The 24,085-nt window shown below is 39.0% G+C and overlaps 1 protein-coding gene across 1 annotated transcript in view; it reads left to right on the top strand.

Annotated features, from left to right (window-relative positions):
- Zdhhc15 (zinc finger DHHC-type palmitoyltransferase 15) overlaps positions 1–16,368 on the top strand; it is a 94,552-nt gene extending 78,184 nt beyond the window's left edge. The window contains exons 11-12 of the mRNA XM_052734394.1: positions 8,650–8,726; positions 12,163–16,368. Of these exons, the coding sequence (XP_052590354.1) occupies positions 8,650–8,696 (47 nt within the window). The 3' untranslated portion in view covers positions 8,697–8,726; positions 12,163–16,368. The remainder of the gene's footprint in view (positions 1–8,649; positions 8,727–12,162) is intronic.
- The last annotated feature ends 7,717 nt before the right edge of the window (positions 16,369–24,085 follow it).

The raw sequence follows: 24,085 nt of genomic DNA, 5'->3' as shown, positions 1-24,085 counted from the left end.
GGGGGACAGCTAAGCCTGGTACATTCAGTTCAGGTAGGTCCAAGCCCCTTTCCCCTACATCAAGGCTGCACAAGGTGTCCCACCATAGGTAATGAGAGCCAGAAAGCCAGTTCATGCACCAGGGATAGATCCTGATCCCACTGCCAGGGGCCCCTCAAACAGACCCAGCTACACAACTGTCTCCCGTATACATATGGTCTAGTCCAATCCCATGCAGGTTCCACAGCTGTCGGTCTAAAGTTCGTGAGTTCCTATGAACTCGGTTCAGTTGTCTCTGTAGGTTTCCCCATCATGATCTTGACCCCCCTTGCTCATAGAATCCCGCTTCCCTCTCTTCAACTGGACTCCCAGAGCTCAGCCTGGTGTTTGGCTGTGGATCTCTGCATCTGCTTCCGTCAGTTACTGGATGAAGGCTCTATGATGACAGTTAGGGTATTCACCAATTTGATTACCAGGATAGGCCAGTTCAGGAACCCTCTCCAATATTGCTAGTAATCTAATCTGAGGTTGTCCTTGTGGATTCCTGGGAATTTCCCTGGCACCAGGTTTCTCCCTTACCTCATAATGTCTCCCTCTATCAAGATATCTCTTTCATTGCTCTCCCTCTCCATCCCTCCCCTAGTTTGACCATCACGCATGAGGAAATGGGATGGTTGTTTGACTTCTTTTTTTCGAGACAGGGTTTCTCTGTGTAGCTTTGCGCCTTTCCTGGAACTCACTTGGTAGCCCAGGCTGGCCTCGAACTCACAGAGATCCGCCTGGCTCTGCCTCCCGAGTGCGGGGATTAAAGGCGTGCGCCATCACCGCCTGGCTCGTTTGATTTTTTTTTTATAACAGCCATCCTAACAGATATGAGGTGGCCTCTCATGGTGCTTTTGATTTTCATGCTCATGACCATTAAGGATTTTAGCACTTTTTCAAATGCTTGCGTCATCTTGGGGAAAATGTCTATTTATATAGTTTAATCATTTTAAATTCAGATATTTGTTGGCATTGGCTACTGGTCTGAATTTCTTAATACAATTTGCTTATTGAATACTTGTCAGATTTGTGGTTCACAGTTATTTTCTCCTGTTCTATAGGTTGCTTTTTCATTTTGTTATTTTTGCTGTGAACAGGCTTTTTGGTTTGATAAACTCCCATTTATGTATTGTTTATTTGTTTCTAGTGTCATATTTAAAAATCATTAAGACATTTCCCCTGTGTTTTTGTGGTAGTTTTATAATTCCAGATATATTAATGACACCCTGTTTAAAAGAATTGATAGTATATGCTTAGATTTCTTTCTGGACTGTTCTTTTGTTCCATTGTCCTATGTGTCTGCCTTTATGTAAGTTCTATTTTGTCTTTTATTATCATCGGTTTGTAATACAGTTTAAGATGCAGTAGTATGCTGCCTTTTGTTTATCTTTATTAGGATTTTCTGGCTATTTACGATCTTTTATAGCTCTTTATAATTTTTTATTTTTTTATTTATGCAAAAAATCCAGCCGGGCGGTGGTGGCGCACGCCTTTAATCCCCGCACTCGGGAGGCAGAGCCAGGCGGATCTCTGTGAGTTCGAGGCCAGCCTGGGCTACCAAGTGAGTTCCAGGAAAGGCGCAAAGCTACACAGAGAAACCCTGTCTCGAAAAACCAAAAAAAAAAAAAAAAAAACATTATAATATTGATCCAGATTGTGTTAAATATATAAGTTAATTTTGGTAGCATGAACATATTAACCATGTTGGTTCTTCCAATTTATGAACACAAGATATATTTCCATTTATTTGTGTCCTCTTCAGTTTCTTATGTCATTGTTTTATAGGTTTTTGTATGTGTCTTTTACTTCCTTGGTTAAGTTTATTCTATCTCTCTGTTGAGCTCTGTCACTTTAGAGAATGAGGGGATACAGGCAAAATGAAACTGTCCTTCCTTTGGGTTGCTTCTTTAACCGTATGACTACAGCTTTTTAATTGGACTCATGAGCTCTTACAGAGTTATTTTAATTAGTGGCTGGATTCCAAATGTTTGCTCTTTGTGGGAGGAAAGAAGGCCAAGATCTCTTACTTCACCATCTGGCTAAAATCACCTGGAAATAACTCTTGGATCAGCATCCATGATTGACTAATGACATTAGCTGATCTAGAAATGTTCTTAGAAATACTTTGAAAGAAATCAGAGTTCAACCTATTTGTTAGGAAGATTTACTCTGAAGATCTTCCACGGAGGTTTCCTTTCAAAGTTGCAAATAAGCAACTTCACATGACCTGTAGTTTTCATGTTGGGGTGCTTGCTCTCAGAGAAACCTAAAATGAATTACATAGTGTGTATCATGATTGATCATCTAACATCTTCCTTAACCCTGCCTCCATAAAGTTGCTATCCTAGGTATGGACTTTCCAGGGTCTTAGGAAGCGAGTCACCTAAGTCCTAAGTAGTGCTGAATCTGTGAGGCTTCTTCAGAGCCTAGGCATAAGCCTCAAGTTGTTCCAGGGTTTATAAGAACTTCCAAGTTCCTATTTTCTATGCTAAATCTAAACAAATAGTAATTGGCCTTCACCTAGACCTCAAATTTAAGTCTTCAAAAACAGATTAGGTATTAAACTCAGTTTTGACTTTGCTAATAAGTTAGCATTTGCCAATTGTAATTATGTAGCTTGTATCCACTAGGCTCAGTTCTTTTATTTCCCAGTAAAGAAGGTAAATCCAGTTCAAAAGGACTTGTCACACAGGTCTTCCATAATCCTGTTTGAGAATCCAGTAGAGAGCTCCAGGCCAAGGAACATGGTAATTCTGCACTCTAATCAGTGCACTAACTGTGATAAGAAAAAATATTTCCAAAGAATCCATCAGTAAAAGACCCACATTTTCCTTAAAACTGATTTTAACTCTAACTAATAAGACTAGAAATGAAACTTTAATTTCACTTAAAAGCTTTTAATTAAGTTATGTACTCAGGGATATTTTTATCAAGTGAAAAAAGCCTATAATATAGTATGAAATCAAAAATTTGCTTGAATTTGCAACTATAACCTTCTGGTGTTAATGATCAATACTTGGATGAATCTATCTCCTGCTTTCCAATTGTTGAACAGTTATCCCAAAAAGTATGGATTTTTGTCCCCAGTATATGAAATGTTTCACATATAGGCTCTCAGGAACAAGTCAACCAAGTCCTGAATGGTCTTGAGTCTTTCTAATTTCCTAGTCCTTTGCTTGTACAAACTTTCTTTATATGATACCCATTAGTACTGCTCAAGGTAGAGCATGTTTCTGACTGACTTGTTTTTAACTTTTTAGTTCCTACTGTGATGACAAGTCACCTGTTGGAAAGAATAGCAAAAGAAAATAAACTAGCATGTGTTAAGAGTGTCCTGAAATTGGAACATTGGATTCATAATGTCATTAACCACTATCTCATCTTTGAACTCAAGTGTCTTGTAATATTGGAGTGAGATAAGATATATACATGAAAAGTTTCCCACCAAAACACAACACAGAGTGTATTGACCAAATGAGTAGATTATTATATCAACTCAGCAGGTAAATTGGCATCAAATTGGATGAACCCATAGACCAAAATCTTTATTCTGTCAATGGTCAGGGACTACTGAAAATTTTTGATCAGAGGAGTTATGTGAGGAAACTGTTTTCTTCAGCAGATGATGAAGTGATACTTCTAAAAAAGAGTATATTGTCATCATGTAGCAGAGATTGTTCTAAACCCGGGACTTTCTAAGAGGACTGGTGAGAGCCCTTGTCTTCATCAGAACTCAAACTCTCCAAGCACATCCTGTATACAAGAGCTCTAGTTCAGAGACAAGAGAGCTTCCCATCAAGAGCTCTGTTACTTGGAAGATGCCTCTCTGGTGAATTTCTGTTCAGTCATCTTCCAGGCCGAGATAGCCATTGACTCTTGCTTGAAGAAAACATTACTTCACCATTTACCTCTTCAGGTCTAACTGTACCTATCTGGTCATGCCTGTAGACCTTTAAACATCACCATAGGAGGTGGATGTAGTCTCATAAAATCCATGTTATCTTCCTAAAAAAATCTACTTCTTCAAACAGTCATTATTTGATATGTGGATTCAATACATGGAGTCAGATAAGGAAAAGTCCTTAGATTTGGTAAATTTTTTAGCAAATGTTCAAATGGGAATGCAGGACACATTGATGTATACTAACACCTTCGAAATTAGTCTTCACATGACTCATATCCTTATTATATAGACATTTGAGATAGGTAAGTAGATCTTTTCCAACAGGCTCTTTTGTTTCTTATTCTTACATGCAAGAGGCATTGTGATTCTAGGGTAGGATGTCTGTATGGCTGATGAGGACTACTACAGAAAAAAAGGAGAGTGAAGAAGAAACTAATATTCCTTCCATTTATTTGGAAGATAAGACATAAAATTTGCTTAAAATTACAGGTATTATAATACAATACTTTTCTGAGCATGGTGGGGAATGCTTATAAACCCAATACTCTGCAGGCTGAGACAGGAAGATTGCAAGTTTGAGACTATCATGGGCTACACAGTGAACCCCCCCCGCCTCTCTCTCTCTCTCTCTCTCTCTCTCTCTCTCTCTCTCTCTCTCTCTCTCTCACACACACACACACACACACACACACACACACACCACACAAGCACTGTTTAATGAACTATGTAAGCAGAATAATGAAATTTGTGCTATAAAAAATAAGGATAAGAGTGATTTTCTATGGGTTACCTAATCAAGTTAGCTTCATAATATAAAGAGAATTCAAACTATCTAACACAAGCAAGAAGAAAACAACCTAGTTATAGTAAAGAATTTTGGCAATTGGGTACTAGATAAGAGTTCACTGAAGTCAGAGACTTACCATCCACCTGTTACGTGCCAGGTGATTTATAATCTCTCTCACATTTAATAATCATAGTCACTTTTGTGAGTTGTAACTATTCAGTAACCCCATTTTATAGATGAGAATGAAACTCAGGTTCGGTCAACTCGGTATCACACAGTAGAGTAACAGACCCTGTCTCCAAATCAGACTCTTAATGACTGCACCACTCCACACCCCTCCCTTCTTCCATCCCGTATTCGGTGTTTAGAAAAAACACTTCCTGTGCTCATTTGCCAGAAATAGAAGGATGAAGAAACATGAGCCAAGTTCTGGCATGGGAAACAGTTCCCAGTTGCTAGTTTCAATGTATGACTTTTGGAAAAGTCCCTTCTCTCTGTACCTCAGTTTCAATTCCATTCTCTCCAAGCTCTCTTCAGCTCTGAGCCCACCTGATACTGAGGGATCAAAAGTTAAGCTGAATAACAGAACCTAAATTTTTTTTGCCAAATAGTTTCTAGTTCCCTTTTTAGAAGAATGCTATTATGTACTAAAGGCCATGGTAAACTTACAATAGTAACATAGCTTCCTTATTCTGGGGCCAAATTTCTTTCTCTGCATATTCTCTCTATACTCACTTGCTTTCTCCTTACCATCTCTACCTAGTATTTTGACTATTGGCCTCCAAACAACATCTTGTTATGCTTGTTATTTTCCTTTTCTAAAGAGTTGAAGTAACTATATTGATAAAGGGGGAAGTAGTACTAATGATAGTTCAAGGGAAGAGGCACAACACGGTAAATGTTATAAGGCCACTAGGAAGAAATAAATGGCATATAGGTAACAGGTACGAGTCATAATGGAGGTAACATGGTAGAGGATTTGGTATCAGTTAGTATTGATATAATGAAAGATACATTTTAGAAAGATCAGTGGAGCACTGGTACACAGAATGAATTGGAATAAGAAATGGGAAAAGAAGCAGAAAGCTGAGTATGTGTCATAATAACTTCATGGCAGGCAGTAACTATAGAAAGGGAGAAAAAAGATCACGGCTAAGAGCCTTTTATGTAGCTAGGGATAGTCCACTGACTAGAGATATGTGGGAGTTATTTGTGTAGACATGGCATTTCAAAAAATGCAAAGTAGAGGAGATAATCAAGTAAAAGAATAAAACTAGAGAGGAAATAAAGTGCATTGAAATACATCTGTGTGGACAGGAAATGGTGAAAGAGAAAGTAGAGGGCCCTGGTTAGAACGTCAGAAAACAAAGCTCAGGAGAGACTACCCAACAGTACTGTCAGTGCCCACCTCTACTTTACAATTGAAAACACTGAAGCTGGAGAAAATGGATAATATGACGTGAAGTGAGTAATATGTCAGGAAGCAATCATGACTCAAGTCCCTGGATTCTCTACATTGTACTCTTTCCCTACTCTATTAATTTCTGAGAACCAGTGGCTAAAAATACACACACACACACACACACACAACCAAGTTGCTTCATAGAGTAAGGGTTCACATGGTAGCCTAGATTTTAAGGAAAGTGGGGGATAGATCTTAGATACCATAAGAAAACTAGGCTGAGCAGCATACAATAAGACTAACTTGACATGCTTTTGATTGGATGATAGGGAAATCACTACTGCATAAGCAGCAGGAGCGGGAGGGGCACGGCCGGCCGGAGGAAGCAGTGTAGGTGCAGATTATAGGAGGCATTGAATTGATTTATTAAATCCTGTTATTTGTTTTCTATTATGCAGAACACAGTTCTTTGAAGTTTCTGCCTTTATTCAATTCATTCCTCACCTATGCAGTCTTAGCTTAATCTCACCCTGGGAAGAATGCCATGAAGGAAACTGAAAATCAGGTTTTTCATCTGAGGCCCACAAGAGCATAGTTTTAATTCAAATAATTATTTGGTGGGAGTGTTGGGCCAAATCTGAGTGTGAGTCACTCTGGGAAAAAAAATAAAAGAAACCCACTTAGCAAAATCCTACAGGTCAACTTCTCAAAGATTTTCCAAACACACCTAAAATGTATCAAGGCAGCCAACTATCAGCTAGTAATGAGCATGGAGAGTTTGTTAGCATCACTTCTCAAGAGCAACAAGGCCAGCACAGTTATTGCACTTAAAAATTGTTATTGCTGCTATTGATTGCTGCCTCAGAATGTTCGTGACATATGTTTGAGTACTTGCTATATTTCCCTTTGTTTTTGCAAATGAGCTATTCTCCAGCCTTTTCTAAAGACTGGGCTGCTCTGTCTGATTTAAGTTCTGACTTAACTCTACCCTGAAGCTAGCTAAGCATGGTGGTACTTACCTGTTAGACCAGCAGATGCAGGAGGGCTGCAAATTCACAGCAGAACCTTTCAGAGAGAAAGAGGGGTGAGGGGAGGGGAGAGAGGGAGAGAGGAAGAGAGAGAGAGAGAGAGAGATGAAAGGATATTGAGATTCTAGAGAAGACAGAATCTTGCATCCACAACAGTGTCATGATTCCAAATACAAACATTTTTAGAACCACTTTTGTTTTTTTTCTATTGCTGGAAGAAACTGCCATGGCTCTGAAGTCAGTCTGATTAACTCCGTAGCATGAGTTTGCCAGCCTGCCGTGACAAAAGTAGCCCACCCTGGCTAGTTAGCCTCAGTCTTCAGAGGCCTCACTTTTGGGAGCACATTGAATGGCAAACTGGTTTCATAAAAGAAAATTGACTAGATGCTGTAAGGGATGACCACTATGAACATTTTTATCTCAAAATGCCAAGTACATTATTATGCTGGGAGTGTGAAGAAAGTGTTTACCTGTACATTAAGCAAGGTGATTCAGAGTGTATTTTCCACTTCTAAAAAGCTAGAGGTCAGAAACGAAACGTTTGTACCATAAATGATGTTTCTTATTAATCCACAAACCTCTTATTTTCTAGATCCCTCATTCCTTTTCAGAAACACACCAACACCTAAAATACTATAATAGCGCTCTCAATTATGTGCAATGGAATAACAGTGAGACGGGGTAATTTTGTGAGTAACAAGACCCATGACTCTTCATTAAAGACAGATGGCACTGAGCTGTTATCATAGCTATTTAAATCCAATACCAGCCAGTATTATGGGTCAGATTATGCTAATGAATAAAACATTCTTAGTTAGTAGTACAGCAGACCAAGCAGCTCTTGGCATGTGAATGCTTGAGCTTATAAAGGTTTCTGTGTAGAAAACCAGTCTTTGGAGCTCTGTAGATGTTGTCCACTTCCAGGGATTGAACAAAAACATTACTAAACAAATATCCATCCATTTTCTGTTAATATGAAAAGTTATCGTGCTGGGCTTGGTGGCACATGCCTTAAATCCCAGCACTAGGGAGGCAGAGGCAGACGGATCTCTGTGAGTTCGAGGACAGCCAGGGCTGTTACACAGAGAAACCCTGTCTCGAAAAATCTTATTTTTTTTTAAGTTATCAGAGGCTATGTACTTTATGAAGTAGTTTATGAATCTCCCAGTTCTGGTGGCCGGAGGGTTGAAATAATATGGTGACAGTGTCACAGCAGAGCATCACAACTTGGTGCACCATCAGAAAGAGAAATGGCTGCTGCAGAAAGGGCCAAACACTGGGGAAGCTTTGCTTTCTAACAATCTTCTCATGCAAGACTTATTGTGGGTTTCATAAGTACTGCAGTGTTGCTTCTGAGGCTAGATCTCCCAGTGACCTAAGTACCTTCTCTAGACCCCCCTTTCTGAACATTTCCACCACTCTGCTACCACACTAGGGAGCAAGCAGCACAAACCTCTGAGGGACACACTGAGCACATTGCAGTCACCTGTACCTTTCAATCTTACAGATTACCCAGAAGGCTCATCATCGCTGGCTGTGGAGACAGAAACGTAGCAGTTTTCACATTTTCTGCATCTCCAACAGGTCAGTACTCTGAAGCGGGCACATTTAGTGCCACCCGGTCTAAGAAGCAACCTTGGGAGCAAAACTAGAAAAGGAGTTTGTTCTCATTCTGGTGAGCAAGGTGTTAAATTCTTCACCCTCGTTGCACACAGGAGAAGTTCTGTGCATAATTTCCCGGTGCAATGTACTGAAAAAGATGCCTTTATTCCCTACAAACTCACACGTACTTCACTTGTGCTAATAGACCCCAGGGGATCCAAAAACAGCCAAATATCCTGTACAGGTTATTTACTTTCATACTGTGAATTATAAACCTTGTCGTGGTGCATTCCAGGTCTCTGAAACAATACAGATTACAAATAAGTTCTTTGTGCCTGACTCCATTATGTCTGCTAATAACCTACTCTTACCCACCAACAGGCAAAGAACAGCCTCCCTATACTCCAACCCTCCTAAATGCTACTAATTCGTTGTCAGTGGATTCTCTTTGACCTGTTGAAAAGCCGAACAGCCTTCTCTTTGTGACACTTACAAGTAAATAAGACCAGTGTAATTCCATATTAAAAGGAGACTTAGTTATAGAAAATCATGGTACTCAAAGCTCTGAACTGGTAGGACGTCACTTCTTTTCCCATGAAAATGCTAGCAGTTACTCAGAAGCCTCTTAATCGGTTTATGAGTTCTCCTGTCTTCAGTCCTTTCCCTGCACAACTTCTGCTATGTACTGATACAAGGAAAGGTAGTATACAAGACCTTATATGGGCCAGCTAGTTTGCTAAGTACTTCCATCAACTCTACAAGGTGACTGTCACAAGTCACATTTTCTTAGGAGAAAACCACTTAACTGAGGTTACACAGCTATCAAGTGGCTCACCTAAAATTGCAACCCAAGGCTGCATGGCTTCACTTGTAACGCTGCATTTAAAGGCCTGATGGACCCTTGGCTTTGCAGCTTCAATTATAACTAAAGGTTAAAATAGAGAACAGTTAAGTCTGTTTACTTATTCAAACCCTTGATGAAATGTTTGGTATTTTGGTAAGGCAACTTGTAGTATCTACCAATATCTACATTTCAGTTATCGAGGATGTTGCTTCTTTATTTTAGCATGTGTCTAAAGGTGTCTGAAATGCTAGTATTTTGGTATATTAATTGTTTAATGAAAAAGTGTTACTGAAGGGTACACTTAGGAATATAGGGATATAAGCATACTTAGTATAGAAATTTGTGGGACTTTCAATGTGCTAGGAGTTTTGTGATTCACTAAGTGAAGCAGCAGTTGTAGTCACCCTTTAGATTTGTTTGACCATCATATCCTTTCTTGTCATCTCCTATTCAAGGCATAGGGCCTTGCCCTCATGGCAGTACATGTTAAGATTTTTAATATGCTAAGGCATATTGTGAATCCCCCAAAGTGGGGTAAGATAGTTCCCAAATTTACATGACCATGTGATTCCCCCTAACCTTTCGTGAACATCCTGAAGGAATATTAAACCATAGAATGCATTGCTTCTACTTCCTCAGGGAAGCAAAATTGCCTCTAAGCAATACCTTTTCCAGGGAACACTATCCAAATAAATTGGGTAGTTGGTTTTATGAGAACAAAGACATGTTCTGATAATAATAGAAGAATGTTTGAGGGAACAGTAGGAGAAATATTTTAAAATATGTCAAGAAGCTGGGTGTGGTGGTGCACGCCATTAATTCAAGCACCCGGGAAACAGAGGCAGATCTCTGGTATACATATTGAGTTCCAGGAGAGTAGGGCTATGATGACTTTTTAAGGTATATATAATAGTGACTACAATTATATTTGTAAACTCTCCAATCTGAAATCAACTTAAATATCTGTCCACAAAATAATTGAAAATATTATACGTGTCCAAAACTATGGTTTTGTATATATTTTCCTTTATTTTATTTTGAAGAACGTTTTAATTAAAGGATGAAATGAATATCCATGTTTGTAGCTTAGAATTAACAAACATTGGGGCTGAATAGGTAGGTGGCTCAGTGGTTAAGAGCACTGGCTACTTTTCCAGAGGCCTCAGACTCAGTTCCCAGCACCCACATGGTGGCTCACAACCAACTCTCACTCCAGTTCCAGGGGATTTGGCCTCTGTTTGCACTGTGTATGCATGGTGCACAGACATACCTGCAGGCAAAACCCACACACATAAAATAAAAGGAAAATCTCAAAAACAGAATTAACAAACATGAACTTTTTACTCTGTTTCAGTTTTGTATATAAAAAAAGAAATTATTTCCATAATCTTTACACAAAGACTCACTGATTCTACATATTTCCTTCAAATTGAAAGGACAAATGTGGAAAAACCATTTGCAAAATATGCAGCATACAGAAATTAACATCCTTAATTTAATAATTTCTTGCAAATCATTAAGGAAAGAAAAACAAGTTAGAAGATGGACAAAAGATGTAACAATACAACCAATAAAATTAATAAATACATTAGAAAATTATTCAATTTCACTGTAAAGAAGTATAAATTAACAAAATGTAACTACCAGTTTTTGTCTACTAAATCTGCCAGGTTTTATGAATTATACTACCTAGTGTTGGCAAAGACACACTGAGACATGTATTCATATTCATTGTTGATATGCTTAAATTCACATATTACTCATTTGTGTGAAGGCCAAGTTGGTGACATATATAAAAGCCTTAATATGTTCATAATATTTCATCTGATAACTAACTGCATTTGAGAAGTGTATTTAAATGAATTAATGAGAGATCTATACAATTATTTATCAATTTATTATAATGTCAGAATTTTTAAAATAAAACTAAGTATCTACTAATAGGAGACTGATGAAACAAACCATTCCAACATTCTAATAAAATATTACTAAAAATTTTAAGAATATTATACAATGATTAAAATTTAAAATTGTTATTTTAAAGAACAATTGACAGGATTATATAAAATACTGTATGAACGAAGTTATTTGTGTGTGTTTGTGTATGTATGGTGGTATATACTGAATCTAACTTTAAGGTTTTATCCATCTTTTCATTACTAGGAATAAGGCTATGAATGCTGTCCTTGAAAAGAAGTCAATTGGAATCATTTTCATAGGACAGAATCCAGAAGCAAAATTACTAATATGAATATATTTTTGTTTTTTTAATTGTTTAATTACTATTTGTTTGTTTGATTGGGGGTGGGGCTCTGGCATGCCATGGCAAAGGGGTATCAGAGAACAGCTTGCAGGAGTCAGTTCTCTCCTCCCACCATGTGAGTTCAGGGGACTGAACTCAGGTCATCAGGCTTGGTAGCAAGGGCCTTGATCTCTGGGCCATCTTTGTCTTTTTAAAACATAATTTCATAAAATGATTTTAATGGTTACAAATGGTTACTATGAACTGGGTGCCACTATGCAGTCATTCATAGTTGTTCAACTCACCTGTAAATTTCTGTTTTTTATCCCCAGGAACCCCCATATCCCATGAGGCATACAAACTTCAATGTTGAGAACCACTCTACTCCTCAAAATAAGTCACCAAGTTGGATAGAAAGCTTCAGTTTGGGTGTTCCATCAAATACGTGCTGTGCAGATGTTTCAGGACTTCGCAAATTGACTTTGCTGACTGAACTCATTTTGGAAACAATTGCTTCAAGCCAGTTTTTCTTTCTTACCCTCCCCCAATCCATGAAAGCCTAAGTATAAAATATATATCTTTATATTCATCTAGTTGGGTAAAAAGGAATTCAGAAGATTACCGTGGAGTCTAATTCCCCCATGAAAGACTATTAATCATGTCTCTCTGCAGGGTCTTTCTGGTATTGAGGGGAGTCAGCATGTGTTTGCGGCTTATGTTCATGGGCATATATAAACATGTGTATGTGCTACAGAATTCTGCCAAAAAATCAAGGTTTAAAAACTGAGGATTGTATTTAATCATGCTTTTCACCTAAATAGCAATTTAAATATTTGATGAACTCTGAACAAACCCTATATCATGTAGCTGAAATTTAAGGAGATTAAATAGACTGTGCCCAAGGTCCTGTTGAGAATTGAACAATGTAAAACCCGTCCTGTCCCAGAAGTTTCTGAGAGCACCACAGCGAACAGGGAAGAGCAGATCAGACTCCCATTTTAGTAAGCATAACAATTAGCATTTGAAGGCCAAGCATGATGGTGCATGCCTGTCATCCCAGCACTTGGGAAGCAGAGGAGGAGGACTCCTGCAAGGTCAAGACCAGCCTGGTTGTTCTACATAGTGAGTTCAGACCACCTTGGGTTACATAAGGAAACTCTGTCTTGAAAAAGACAAACAAAAAGAATTACTTTCTTAAAAATTTGTGATGCCAAGCTATGGTTAAAATCTCTATTTTAGTCATTTCTCTGCTATATAGCTTTATTTTAGCCTTTGTAAATTACTTTTATAATGGTAGAAATACTATAAGCCTGAGTTATGGACCATCCATTTTATAAAAAGGATTTAAGGGTGATTTTCAGGTATAATTATAATTCTGTTGAAGAAGGTAAAGTTTCAGATATGACACTAGCCTAAGGATTAGCTCAAGGTCTATGTTTTCACAACAGGAGTTAATGTACAGAGTTAACTGAACAGTGATGCTGCAGTCCTCTTTTTTCAAGCTTCGGTGGCAGCTCAGCCATTAAGAGAGTTTACATCCATTTCCCCACTTATTTATAACCAGCCTTCCTTTCAGTCCTAGTGCCTGGATCAATGAGATGGACACTAATGCTGCTTCTTTATAATAATAGTACCTAAGAGTATTGATGTTTTTCATTTTTCAGCCAGCACTCTAATGCACAGCTGCTGACAATAAAAGCCCCAACTCTTAACGGAGATCAGTGGGAGTTACAGGCATCTCACAGTTATCAAGGAATTGAACTCCTTAAGAGATAGTTGGGTTTACTAAATTATTCTCTCTAAAATGTCTCTGAGTGAAAAAGAGTTGCCTGGCACAAACAAATCTGTGTTGGGGTGCCAGCATAACTGAGAAGGAAAACAATCCAGTTATTTAGAGCAACAACCAAATGGGTCCATTTGGACCCCCTAGGTCATTTTAACCAAGGTGAGACATTTAGCATCAAATAAATAGATTGTCCTCTGCATTTCATTTGAGAGAATACAAGACACAAATAAGTCTATTAGGGCGAGGGCCTAGGGACTGCTTCTAAGATTCACAGATTAAGGAGCAACTTAGAAGACTGTGCATGCTGGATTCATTGTGAAAGTTTATACTTTTACATGGGAAGAGCTTTCCCTTTCCATGCTCCTTCGGAAGCACCTCTCTTGTCTAGGTTCCCCTTAGAAGCATACTTGGCCATCCACATGGCTCTAGGATCCACCGGCCTTGCCTTCTAGTACCTTTCTCTAAAGGGGTGCAAACAGCACTTCCCAGCAAGTCAGCATCAAAGCAACCTTCCCTGACCCCACCTGTCCGTCATCTCTGCTAAGGGCCAGAAGCTGCTGGCTATGGTGCGAAGTCAGGAAGGCGTCAGGAACTTGTCCTCTGTGGAGTGTGTCAGCTAGCATTCAGCCCTCACAGAGATCGTGTCACGAAGGACAATGTTAGTAAACGACAGGGAAGTAGTGGGAGGCTAAAGCTCAGGTTAATGCAAGCTGATTGTTCAGTGTCTTAAGACTTACGCTGTCTCCAAAAGGCCAAATAAACCAGGGGTTTCTCTGGGTGCTTGGAGAAAGAAGAAACCCTATTCTTGTTTTAGTATCTTGATCCCATTAGTTTATAGACATTGATTATACATAGATTCTTTGTGTACTGATTACTGTATATAGGCACCTAAGTGGTTAGTTATTGATCAAGAAGACAGGTTTGTTTTATAATCAGCACACCCTGACCTCACTCATTTGCTTCTTTTCCTTGGAACCCTGCCCAATAGCTTCTGTGGGATCTCCTTCCCCAATCTTTGGTACTCCTCTTCCACAGTTGGAAAATGGAGCTACTTGTTACTATCCCACGGTTGAAAGGTGCTATGTAACCCCCTAGTGCTCTTACATGTTTTTAGTTGCAGGACTGGAATGGAAAGTCTTACCATTGCAGTATTTCTGAGCAAACAAACGTGCTCCAGTCTTTTCTTCCACACTCTCAGTGCAGAATACTTTCTTGCAGAGCCTAGAGCATTTTGTCAATCTTCTTCCGTTTGTTCCAACAGTGTCCTTGGAAAGAGACAGAATGGAAATTATTTTCCAACAAGTAAAGATAAAGGAAATAAAGTGCCATCCAAAAGCCCACTGTTCGAGAGACTTGACTGCCTAGTGCAGGAATTACCATGGACCACCTTAGAACACTGAGAGCAAAGAGAACAGAATCACATTCCAAAAGAATCCCTCTGTCTCCAAAATCTTGAAGTTTGTGATCTAGATAGCTCTTTATTTCTAATGCAATATGTGCCTCTTCCCCTCCCTGGCCCCATATGACTTGTGTATTTCGCATTAGATGGCATCAGCCAGTGCCATAATCTCCTGTGGCACCCAGACAGCCTGATCTCAGGGTTCACTTTTCCAGAGAAAATATTGTGCTTCCTCATGTTCGTGCCAAATTGCACAGAGCGTAGGCATTTATGTTAATGGATATTTAAGCACAGTCCTGGCAGGTATGTTTTAAGAATACTGTGTATACATTACTGCAATATACAACCTAAGATTTAACCAGGCTGCAACTGACAGGAATGTAATAATCACTCATAGTCTGTCCCTTTCAACTCTTCATCACACATATCTACATGTGTGTACATTTACATGGACATGAATGCACACCCTTCTTTTAAGGCAGACTGTTAGGTCATTAGAGCAAATATTTTACAGGGATGATTCTGCTCTCTCCTTTTTAATAAAGTCCAAAATCACAGGAAGTGAACATTTCATCTGTCTGTTCTAAAGTATCTGCTGTCAGAGTAGCTGAGAGACTCAGTTGGACCAAAAGATATGCAGAGACACAGAGGACATCTAACAAGATTATCAGACCCTATTGCAAGTTCAATGTTTCATAAAATTCATGCACTCTGTCCAGGCAGGAGGAAAGAGTTGACAATGTATGCTACATTTGCATTTCTTTAACCATACCTGTAATATTCCATATTATATTGTAGCCTTTGCATGTGGGTATTATGTAATATAGTAAAAAATGGGTGGCTCTTACTAGCATGCAACCCTTGATTTGTTTACTTTCCCAAAAAGGCTAAGGCTGTATCCTGCACAGTGTTCAAGACCATTAAATGTGTTCTTTGGAGCAGCCTAGTTAACATCCATCAACAGAATGAGTTAAAACACACAGTGAATTCAATCTATCAGGATATAGGTTTTTGGTAGGGGATTGTTAAAAGAAAAGAATAATAAAATAAGATGCATTCAAAGAATAATTGCTTTCAGCCCACTGTCTAAATCAGCAAAGGAACACAGCAGGAAACCTGGAATTGGGTCTTGATAATGGATGAAATGTATTGGAGAGCCAGAAAAGGAAAGACACTGGGGGACTGCAACAGTTAAGCTCAAGTCGCCAATTTGCTGTAAATCCCTTTTGCCATCAGTCTGCTCACAGTGACTGTATATAGCATTCTTAAAACCATGTGTCTTGCTGCAGAAATACTGAAAAATGCTGGTCATCTTTATCTTCCTATGTCCTTTATTAAAACTATATACATAAATTTGTTGTGTCTTTCCTATATCATAATTTGTAAAAGAATATTGGTAAAGGCTAGAGCTTGAGGCCCCTCCGATGGCAGGTTCTGTACATCTCATTTCCCAGAGAAACAGTAGTTCACTCACTCCCAGGTGGATTGGTAGGTGTGGCGTATAGACTCCTCTGTAACATCTCATCTTGTGGACACCCCCTCCTACACTTTCAGTGTTTTCTTTTACATGAGTAGAGCTGAGAAATTAATGGTAATGGCTTTTTGATACAACACTGACCAGGCTAATGGCACTTAATCGTGTTCAGCCTCTGCTCAGCCTCACACGCCTTCTGCCTTTTACTTTGCCATTATGACAGTAAAAAAAAGAAAGAAAACTCTTGCTTTATATGTCTAAACATGCTCTCAGTCTGATTTGCTTTTATCACACTGAGAACTGTGTTTATTGGTCTCCAAAAGTACATCACCTGAAGAAAAAAAAATGCAGTAGTCCTGAGAGAAAAATGTAGTAACCCACTTGCTCCTAAACCACACATTATATACTTAGAGAAATATTTAAAACTGGCATCATCAAGTAAGCTCTTTGAAAGTTCTCCTTCAGGGCTGACAAGGTGGCTCCCTTGGTAAAGTGTCTGAGGAGGAGGACCCGAGTTCAGATCCCCAGCACCCATGTAAAGAGTCGGGTGTGTAACTGCAGGGTGTCCCCCAGGGGTTTCTGTGAGGGTCCAGTGATGGTGGTGTGCCAGAGGCCTTGAATCAGGCCAATGACTCACTGCAGTGAACATTTGTGGGTGGGGCTGATTGGACAAAAGGGTATATGTACTGCATGACACGCCACAGCTCCCCATGCCACTAGGATGAAAGAAGAGGGGTTGCAAAGACAGAGGAGTGAGGTGGGGGCATTGTTTGTTTTGTTTTTAATTAATTTTGGGGGGTTCTTTTTGGGGGCATGCTGCAGGGGTGAGGGATGGATAGGAGGGACTGGGAGGTGAGCAGGATCAGGGTAAGTGATGTAAAATTCCTAAAGAATCCCAACACTATAATCCCAACACTATAATCCCAACACTAAGAAAGCAGAGACAAGAGGATCCCCCCCACCCCCGCCCAAGGCTTGCTTGCCAGCCAACCTCAAGGAAGCAGTGAGCTACAGTTCTAATGAGAGCCTGTCTGAAAAGCAAGGTAGAAAGTGAGTGGAGAAGACATCTGACATTGTCCTCTGATTTCCACACTCACAAGCACTCACACATAGAAATGAGAGTTCCATCAATAAATGCAGCTTTTGCACAAAAGGTTCTTTACAGAAAGAATGGAAATCCCTCTCCCCTCCAATAAGCCAATAAAGAAGGCAGAAATCACTGCAATGGAGAGCGCAGCCAGCTGACGTTTGGTGGCCTGACTAAATAATAATGGTGAACTGGAACCACGTGGGAGAGGCCCAACCTGTACAGGTCAGGCTCAACAGAAAGTACTTTTTTTTATTTAGATTTAGTCTTTAAAAATGCATTTACTTTGTTCTAGGTAAAGACCTTAAAAATCTTCGCTGAAACTGCCATTTGACATATTACAGTGCAGCAGCTACAAACACCTTTAATTTGCATCACAATGTACTAGAAACAAAGGAAAACAAGTTTCTTTCTAGATTAAAAAAGACGTAAAGGAAGCCTCTATATAAGAATCTTATTTAAGTTAGGGTTGTTACCAAGGAAATTTAAGGCATAGACATTCAAAAGAGACATAGATATAAATAAAGATGTAAATATATAGAATGCTTTATATAGGAACATGTAAACATATTAGTATGCACTTTCTTCATGATATAAGTAACAGAAATTTTCAAATCTAATTTTTTCACCATATGCAGTGACAGTGAAAAACTAGTCAGTTTCTCCTTGAATATTAAAATACTCATTCTTGCACAGTAGCACGAGTCAGTGTTTAGACTACCAATTCTAGAAGATCCAGAACTTTAAGATCGAAAACCACACATCTTAAGCAAATATTTTTGAAAATAATATTTGAATATGTTTATGGTCTTAGAAGGAAACTTCTTCATAAACCTTCATTGAAATACTCAAGTCAACTTTATGAATTAGTAGTCTCAGACCCAGCCTCTGACCATGTTAGCAAACTCCCAAATCAATCCAACTGTGGCATATAAAAATTTCAGTGAAGAGAAAACACAATTCACTGTACAAGGAAAGCAAGTTTGGCTGTTAGAACATCGCAGAATGTAGATGACTGACAAATTAGTCAAAATGTTATTAAATTCTACTTACCAATCCACTCTCATTTCACACATAAAACAGCCTGAACAATTAGAAAGCACTTATTAGAGTAATGTGTTTCAGAGGGACCCAATAAAATGCAAACCTGAAGTTGCTTTTGGATCACAAAGAATGTGCATGTGGCAGGGCTACAGGATACTGGAGTTGAGTGTCCTGTAAAAATGTGAAACTATCAAGGAAAAACACCAGGCAAATAATCCAAACTGAAATAGGAAGCACCAACGTTTTTAACTCTTTCCCACCAATTATTTCCTCTAAATTCGGAAGCTATTTCCTAGCTATATGTGTTTTTCAAGCTATAAAAATTACAGTTTTAAGCCAGGCCTGGGTGGCTCAAGCTTGTAATCCCAGTCTTAAGCAAGAGATTGCAAGAATACCTGGCTGAGATACAGAATAAGTTCAAAGCCAGCCTCCATAACCTAGGGAGAGTATCTTAAGGAAGGAAGGAAGGAAGGAAGGAAGGAAGGAAGGAAGGAAGGAAGGAAGGAAGGAAGGAAGGAAGGAAGGAAGGAAGGAAGGAAGGACGGGGTTTTAAAGAGCTGGTGATATAGTGTAGTTGTGGAATGCAGGAGGCCCTAAGGTTACTCCCCAGCATGGAGGAGCAGGGCAGAGTAGTAGATGAATGATTTGATTACAGTTCTTGCTGGTGTAGTGATTCAAACCTGCGAGCCCAGCACTCAGCAGGCTGAGGCAGGTAGGAGAACTGTCAGTTCAAGGCCAGCCTGGACTATATGGGGTGACTATGCAACAAAAAACCTTTACACTTCTGGGCCAGCAGGTAAAGGCTGCTATCAAGCCTGACCATCTGAGTTCAATCTTCTGAACCTATATGGTGAAAAAAACCTGAGCCTCTAAAGCTGGTTTCTGACCTCTGTATTTATGTGTGTGTGTGTGTGTGTGTGTGTGTGTATAAATGAAAAATAAATGAATGAATAAACATTGTAAATAAATAATCCTTTAGACATTTACACTAAGTTGAGGGTAAAAGTCATTTAGTGCTTCCATGTCTAGCCTGTAAACTGAGTGACCTGAGACAACTTCAGATTTTCATTCTGTCACTCCATCAGCACCTCAGTAGGATTAGCTTAACAGGCCATTTGAAGTGCCTTTTTGGTTTTCAGGAGTCTTAGGGTCTCACAGTGTTGCCCAGGCTGGTCTCCAACTCCTGAGCTCAAGTGATCCTCCCATCTCAGAATGCTGCAGCCAGATATGATGGCACATGCCTATAATACCAGAACATTGTTTTTAAATATTTATATTGGTCATAAACATATGAAGTTTTCTGCTTTTTAGTCACCTACGAGTTTTGGAAAGCTGGAGCTATCAGAAACAACTTAATTTCATATGACTCTTTTTAAAGATATTATAGTCCTAGTTGATCACGAAAAATGTTACTTATTACATGGAATCTTTCTAGTGTGAATTGATGTCTTCATAATAATTTTAATTTTAACTCTTAAGAGCCATCATTTTTTTAAACTGTTGACAAGAAAGAAAAGAATAAGAGAGAGAAAAAAGGGACAGGGTTTGAAATCATATGAGGTGTGTGTGTGTATTCACACATGGCTTTTTATTTATATGATTTCTGGGGACTGAACTTGGGTCCTCATGATTACATGGCAAGCACTTTATCAATGGAGCTATTTCCCCAGCTCAATTATTTTTAAACCTTAGCATTGATTATTTTAACCAATTTATGAGGTTATTTTAAATCTTATCATTGTGGTGCACAGCTGTAATCCTAGGAGGTAAAAGTGGTAGGATCTGGAGTTCAAGGTCATCCTTGGCAATATAACAAATTCTGAGTTACATGAAAGCATGTTTCAAAAATGAAAAGCTAATTTTAAATGGCTAAGTTTGCATTGATGGACTATGGGCAGTTACTGGGTTCTGGGGAAGGGGTGTCATTTTCTTTAGTGGTATAGTCATTGATAAGTTGTGCGTGTTCCAGTAAATAACCCTCTACTCATGCAAGCAAACATAATTAAACTCACTGGGTCTAAAATGAAAGCTTGTAGTGGATAGCTGTTCCAGCTTTGACCTGGAAGTACTACCCCTAGTGAGGCTTCCAGTAACTGCCATGCCTCCCTATGACCTGCCCCTGGGGTGGGGCCGAGACAGGAGCCCTTAAGACCCAGGATGCAGATGTGCCGGCTCCCTTTGTTCCCGGTGATCCTGGATGCTGGATGGCAGATCGAGTCAGAGTTCTCCAGAGAACCCTGCTGGACTGCACCTCTCCTCTCCCAGAGCCTGCAACCAACCCCTTTACTGGCTGTAAGCTACCCCAAAATAAACCTCCTTTTTAACTACATGGAGTTGCCTTGATAAATCCCCAAAATAAAGACCAAAGCAGGAAAGGGCTTTCTGAGAAGAAGGGTTTCAGTGAGAGGGAGTGAGAAAAACTCTTAGTTTGGCCATAAATACCTTTTAAAATCTGGAAAAAGCTACAAAACTCTTCACATAAAAGTATATATATATAAACACACATTTTTTTTAAATTTCATAAGCTTCCAGGTGGCTCTGAAATATTTTCATATGGTAGTTATAAATTCCTATGCTCTGTCTGGGGGTCTTAAGTCTTGGTTTAGTGATAAAACATGTTCATCATGAATAAAGCACTGGGCTCCATCTCAGCACCACACACACAACGAAGAATTTCTACTTTAAACTATGTTCCATCTTCCCATAAGCATCAAACCAAATAACTGTACTTGAATGTGACCCAGCACTACTACATTAGCAAAATGAGCCACCAGTTACCAATTAGTGTGAACCTAACACTGAATTTATTCTACTTTTCAAACTGGCTATTTCCATAATCCTTTACCTTCATTACTTGAGGCTCTGGAGCAGTTGGATGAGTAGCAACATGGTGGTTTCTAAGGATATCAGAGGGAAGGGCTGTGTACACAGCAGGTATTATATACTGTCCTCACTTCCAACAACAGGGGACCAAATGTTTCTCATCAAATTAAAGGAATTGTAAGATGACAGCTCTTAGAATACTTAGCACATGTCAGTGTTATTTTTAGTGACATTGACAATGGTTTTTAAATGTCAGAAATGTTTTCTTAAAGAAAAATCTTCATAGACATTGTACTCATTTTCACTCAACAACTCCTTGTCACTTACTGGATTGTGGAAGTCATGTGCCTGGAATTTTAATGGCTTTTCAAATTGTACATAGATTAATACTACATGACAAAGATTTTCAAAGTGGGAACCTCAAGCAACCAAACAAAAGAAGCCAAGGAAACAATGTCTGCATCTCATGTGGGCCCAGAAACAGTTCATTTTGCCACCAGCTAGAATGGAAAAATTTGAACACACACAAGGATTTTATATGGTGAATAGCAGGGGAAAGATGCTGAAGGGTGCTCTGGATCTACCCAGGAAACCCTTAAAAACAAATCTTATTAGGATCAAATTATTCACAAATAATTTTATTGTGTCTCAGAACAAAACTCAAGAATATTAATGGTAACAGAAACAACTAGCACCTTGCCTAGTTAAATTCACATCTGGCACATAAGAACAACTATTAGATATTCAAAGGAGCCACAAAAATAAAACTAATAAAGAAGAATCAATTGATTTGCAGAAAAACATCAAAGTTATTATATACACTCTAGATGGAAGAAGAAAATACAAGCACATTAGGGAGAAACATAGAAAATAAAATACTGAACTTCCAGAGTTCAAAAATCACAGAGATGAAACATGCTAGATGAGTAGAGCTGCATAAAGATGTTCAGTGAAATTTATCACATAGAAAGTGCTACTTTAAAACTGTACAACAGAAAAAAGAAAAGAATCATCACTGAGCTATGTGGTATCTTCAAGTTCCTTACTGGAAAACACCATGTACTTCAGACACAGAGCCCAAGGACACCTGAGCTGGAACTGGCCCAAAAGCCTCCTCCCTGAGGATTGCCTTTCATGGTACCAGAAAGCACCATGAAAGTTTCCAAAGAAGGGAATCAACTAATAGTCCTACCCAGTGCTGATGCCTATGAACAACAGTAACCATCATGGCACCGTAACCCTAAGGGCAATAGTAGCATGAATATCTGGGCAGTAACCAATAGCTCTATAATTGGACTTAAGATCTGCTTAACAAAAAGGAAATCGTGCCTAATACTGGCGATCTAGTCAACAACTCAGAGTGAAGTCATGGATCTTGGAGGAGAGCCAGTGTTTTACTAAAGCAGCACAATCCTCTAACTATATTCTAAGTATTTGTCCTTCAACCCACAGATAAGTATAGCCCTCACCCCACATCAAGGAAACTTCTCTTTGCAACAAGCAAGACCATTCAGAAAACCACAACAAATCAAAATGCAGAGTTACAGAGCCCAGTCCCAACTGATATATTTACAAAACAACTCCCACCTAAGGCTCAGAGAACATTATGGAAGAGGGGGTGGGAAAATCATAGGAGCCAGAGGAACAAGGAGTTTGCTGTGAAACTGTCTCCCTTCATGACTGCCTTAACATGAATTGAACAAGGGTGACACCAATGGATATACTAACACGGAAGAGGGAAAGCTCATGAGGGTTCAACTCTAGGCAATAACTGTAGGCAACTAAGGAATGTTGAGAGTGAGAGAAATAAAATGAACTATACACTAGAGATAATCAGGGAAAGAGACAGTAAAGAAAAGCCTTCCTATGGTAGAAAGAAAATCTAGTGACTTCCAGGGCTAAGGGTCAGTAGTAGAACATATGGATGATGCCCAGGGTTCAATCTCCAGCAATATCAACCATGCCACCAAATGCACCAAAGATGATAAAAACCTTTTATCACCAAGGTTGCAACAATATAGATAGGAATTAGTAGAGGCTAAATTGTTGGATATACTACTTACAGATAAACAGCTTAACAAAGATATGAGGGGAAGTGACAGTGAAAAAGAGCTTTGCTAAAATTGTATCATCCAGTGGGGACTGTGTGGATACCCAAGGCTATATCCTCTGAAGAATGACATCATACGTTTTAAATTGCAGTAGAAATAGACTTCACTAAAATAGTTTAGCTGAGTTTCTAAACTACAAAACAAGTATTTCTTTTAAAAGTTCATAATGCAGGGATATCAGTACCCAGAATTGCAATGGTTGAACGACTTCCATGACCTATGGCTAATGTGCAAAGACTGGAAGAGGTATTTGGGTTGGTTTGGCGTTTGCTTTTAAGCTCATGATATTCAGGAAAATCTCTGTCGAAATAGTAACTAAACATGAGCTAAAGAAACAATGACTTTATTGACCACAGGCAACAAGGAACATACAAAAAATAGTTCGTGGAAGTCGCTAAACGAAAGGACTACTTCAGGACAAAAAAACTAGCAAACTCTGATGTAATGGACTGACTCACATTCTCTCCAATTCATATGCTGAAGATCTAAACCCTTGATGATAATATATTTAGAGATAAAATCTTTAAAAAT

Source organism: Peromyscus californicus, unplaced genomic scaffold (assembly GCF_007827085.1).
Source record: "Peromyscus californicus insignis strain IS unplaced genomic scaffold, ASM782708v3 Scaffold_10__1_contigs__length_136768540, whole genome shotgun sequence".
Classification (NCBI taxonomy): Eukaryota; Metazoa; Chordata; class Mammalia; order Rodentia; family Cricetidae; genus Peromyscus; species Peromyscus californicus.
The sequence above is the reverse complement of the archived record's forward strand: the minus strand, read 5'-3'. Positions and strand labels throughout refer to the sequence as shown.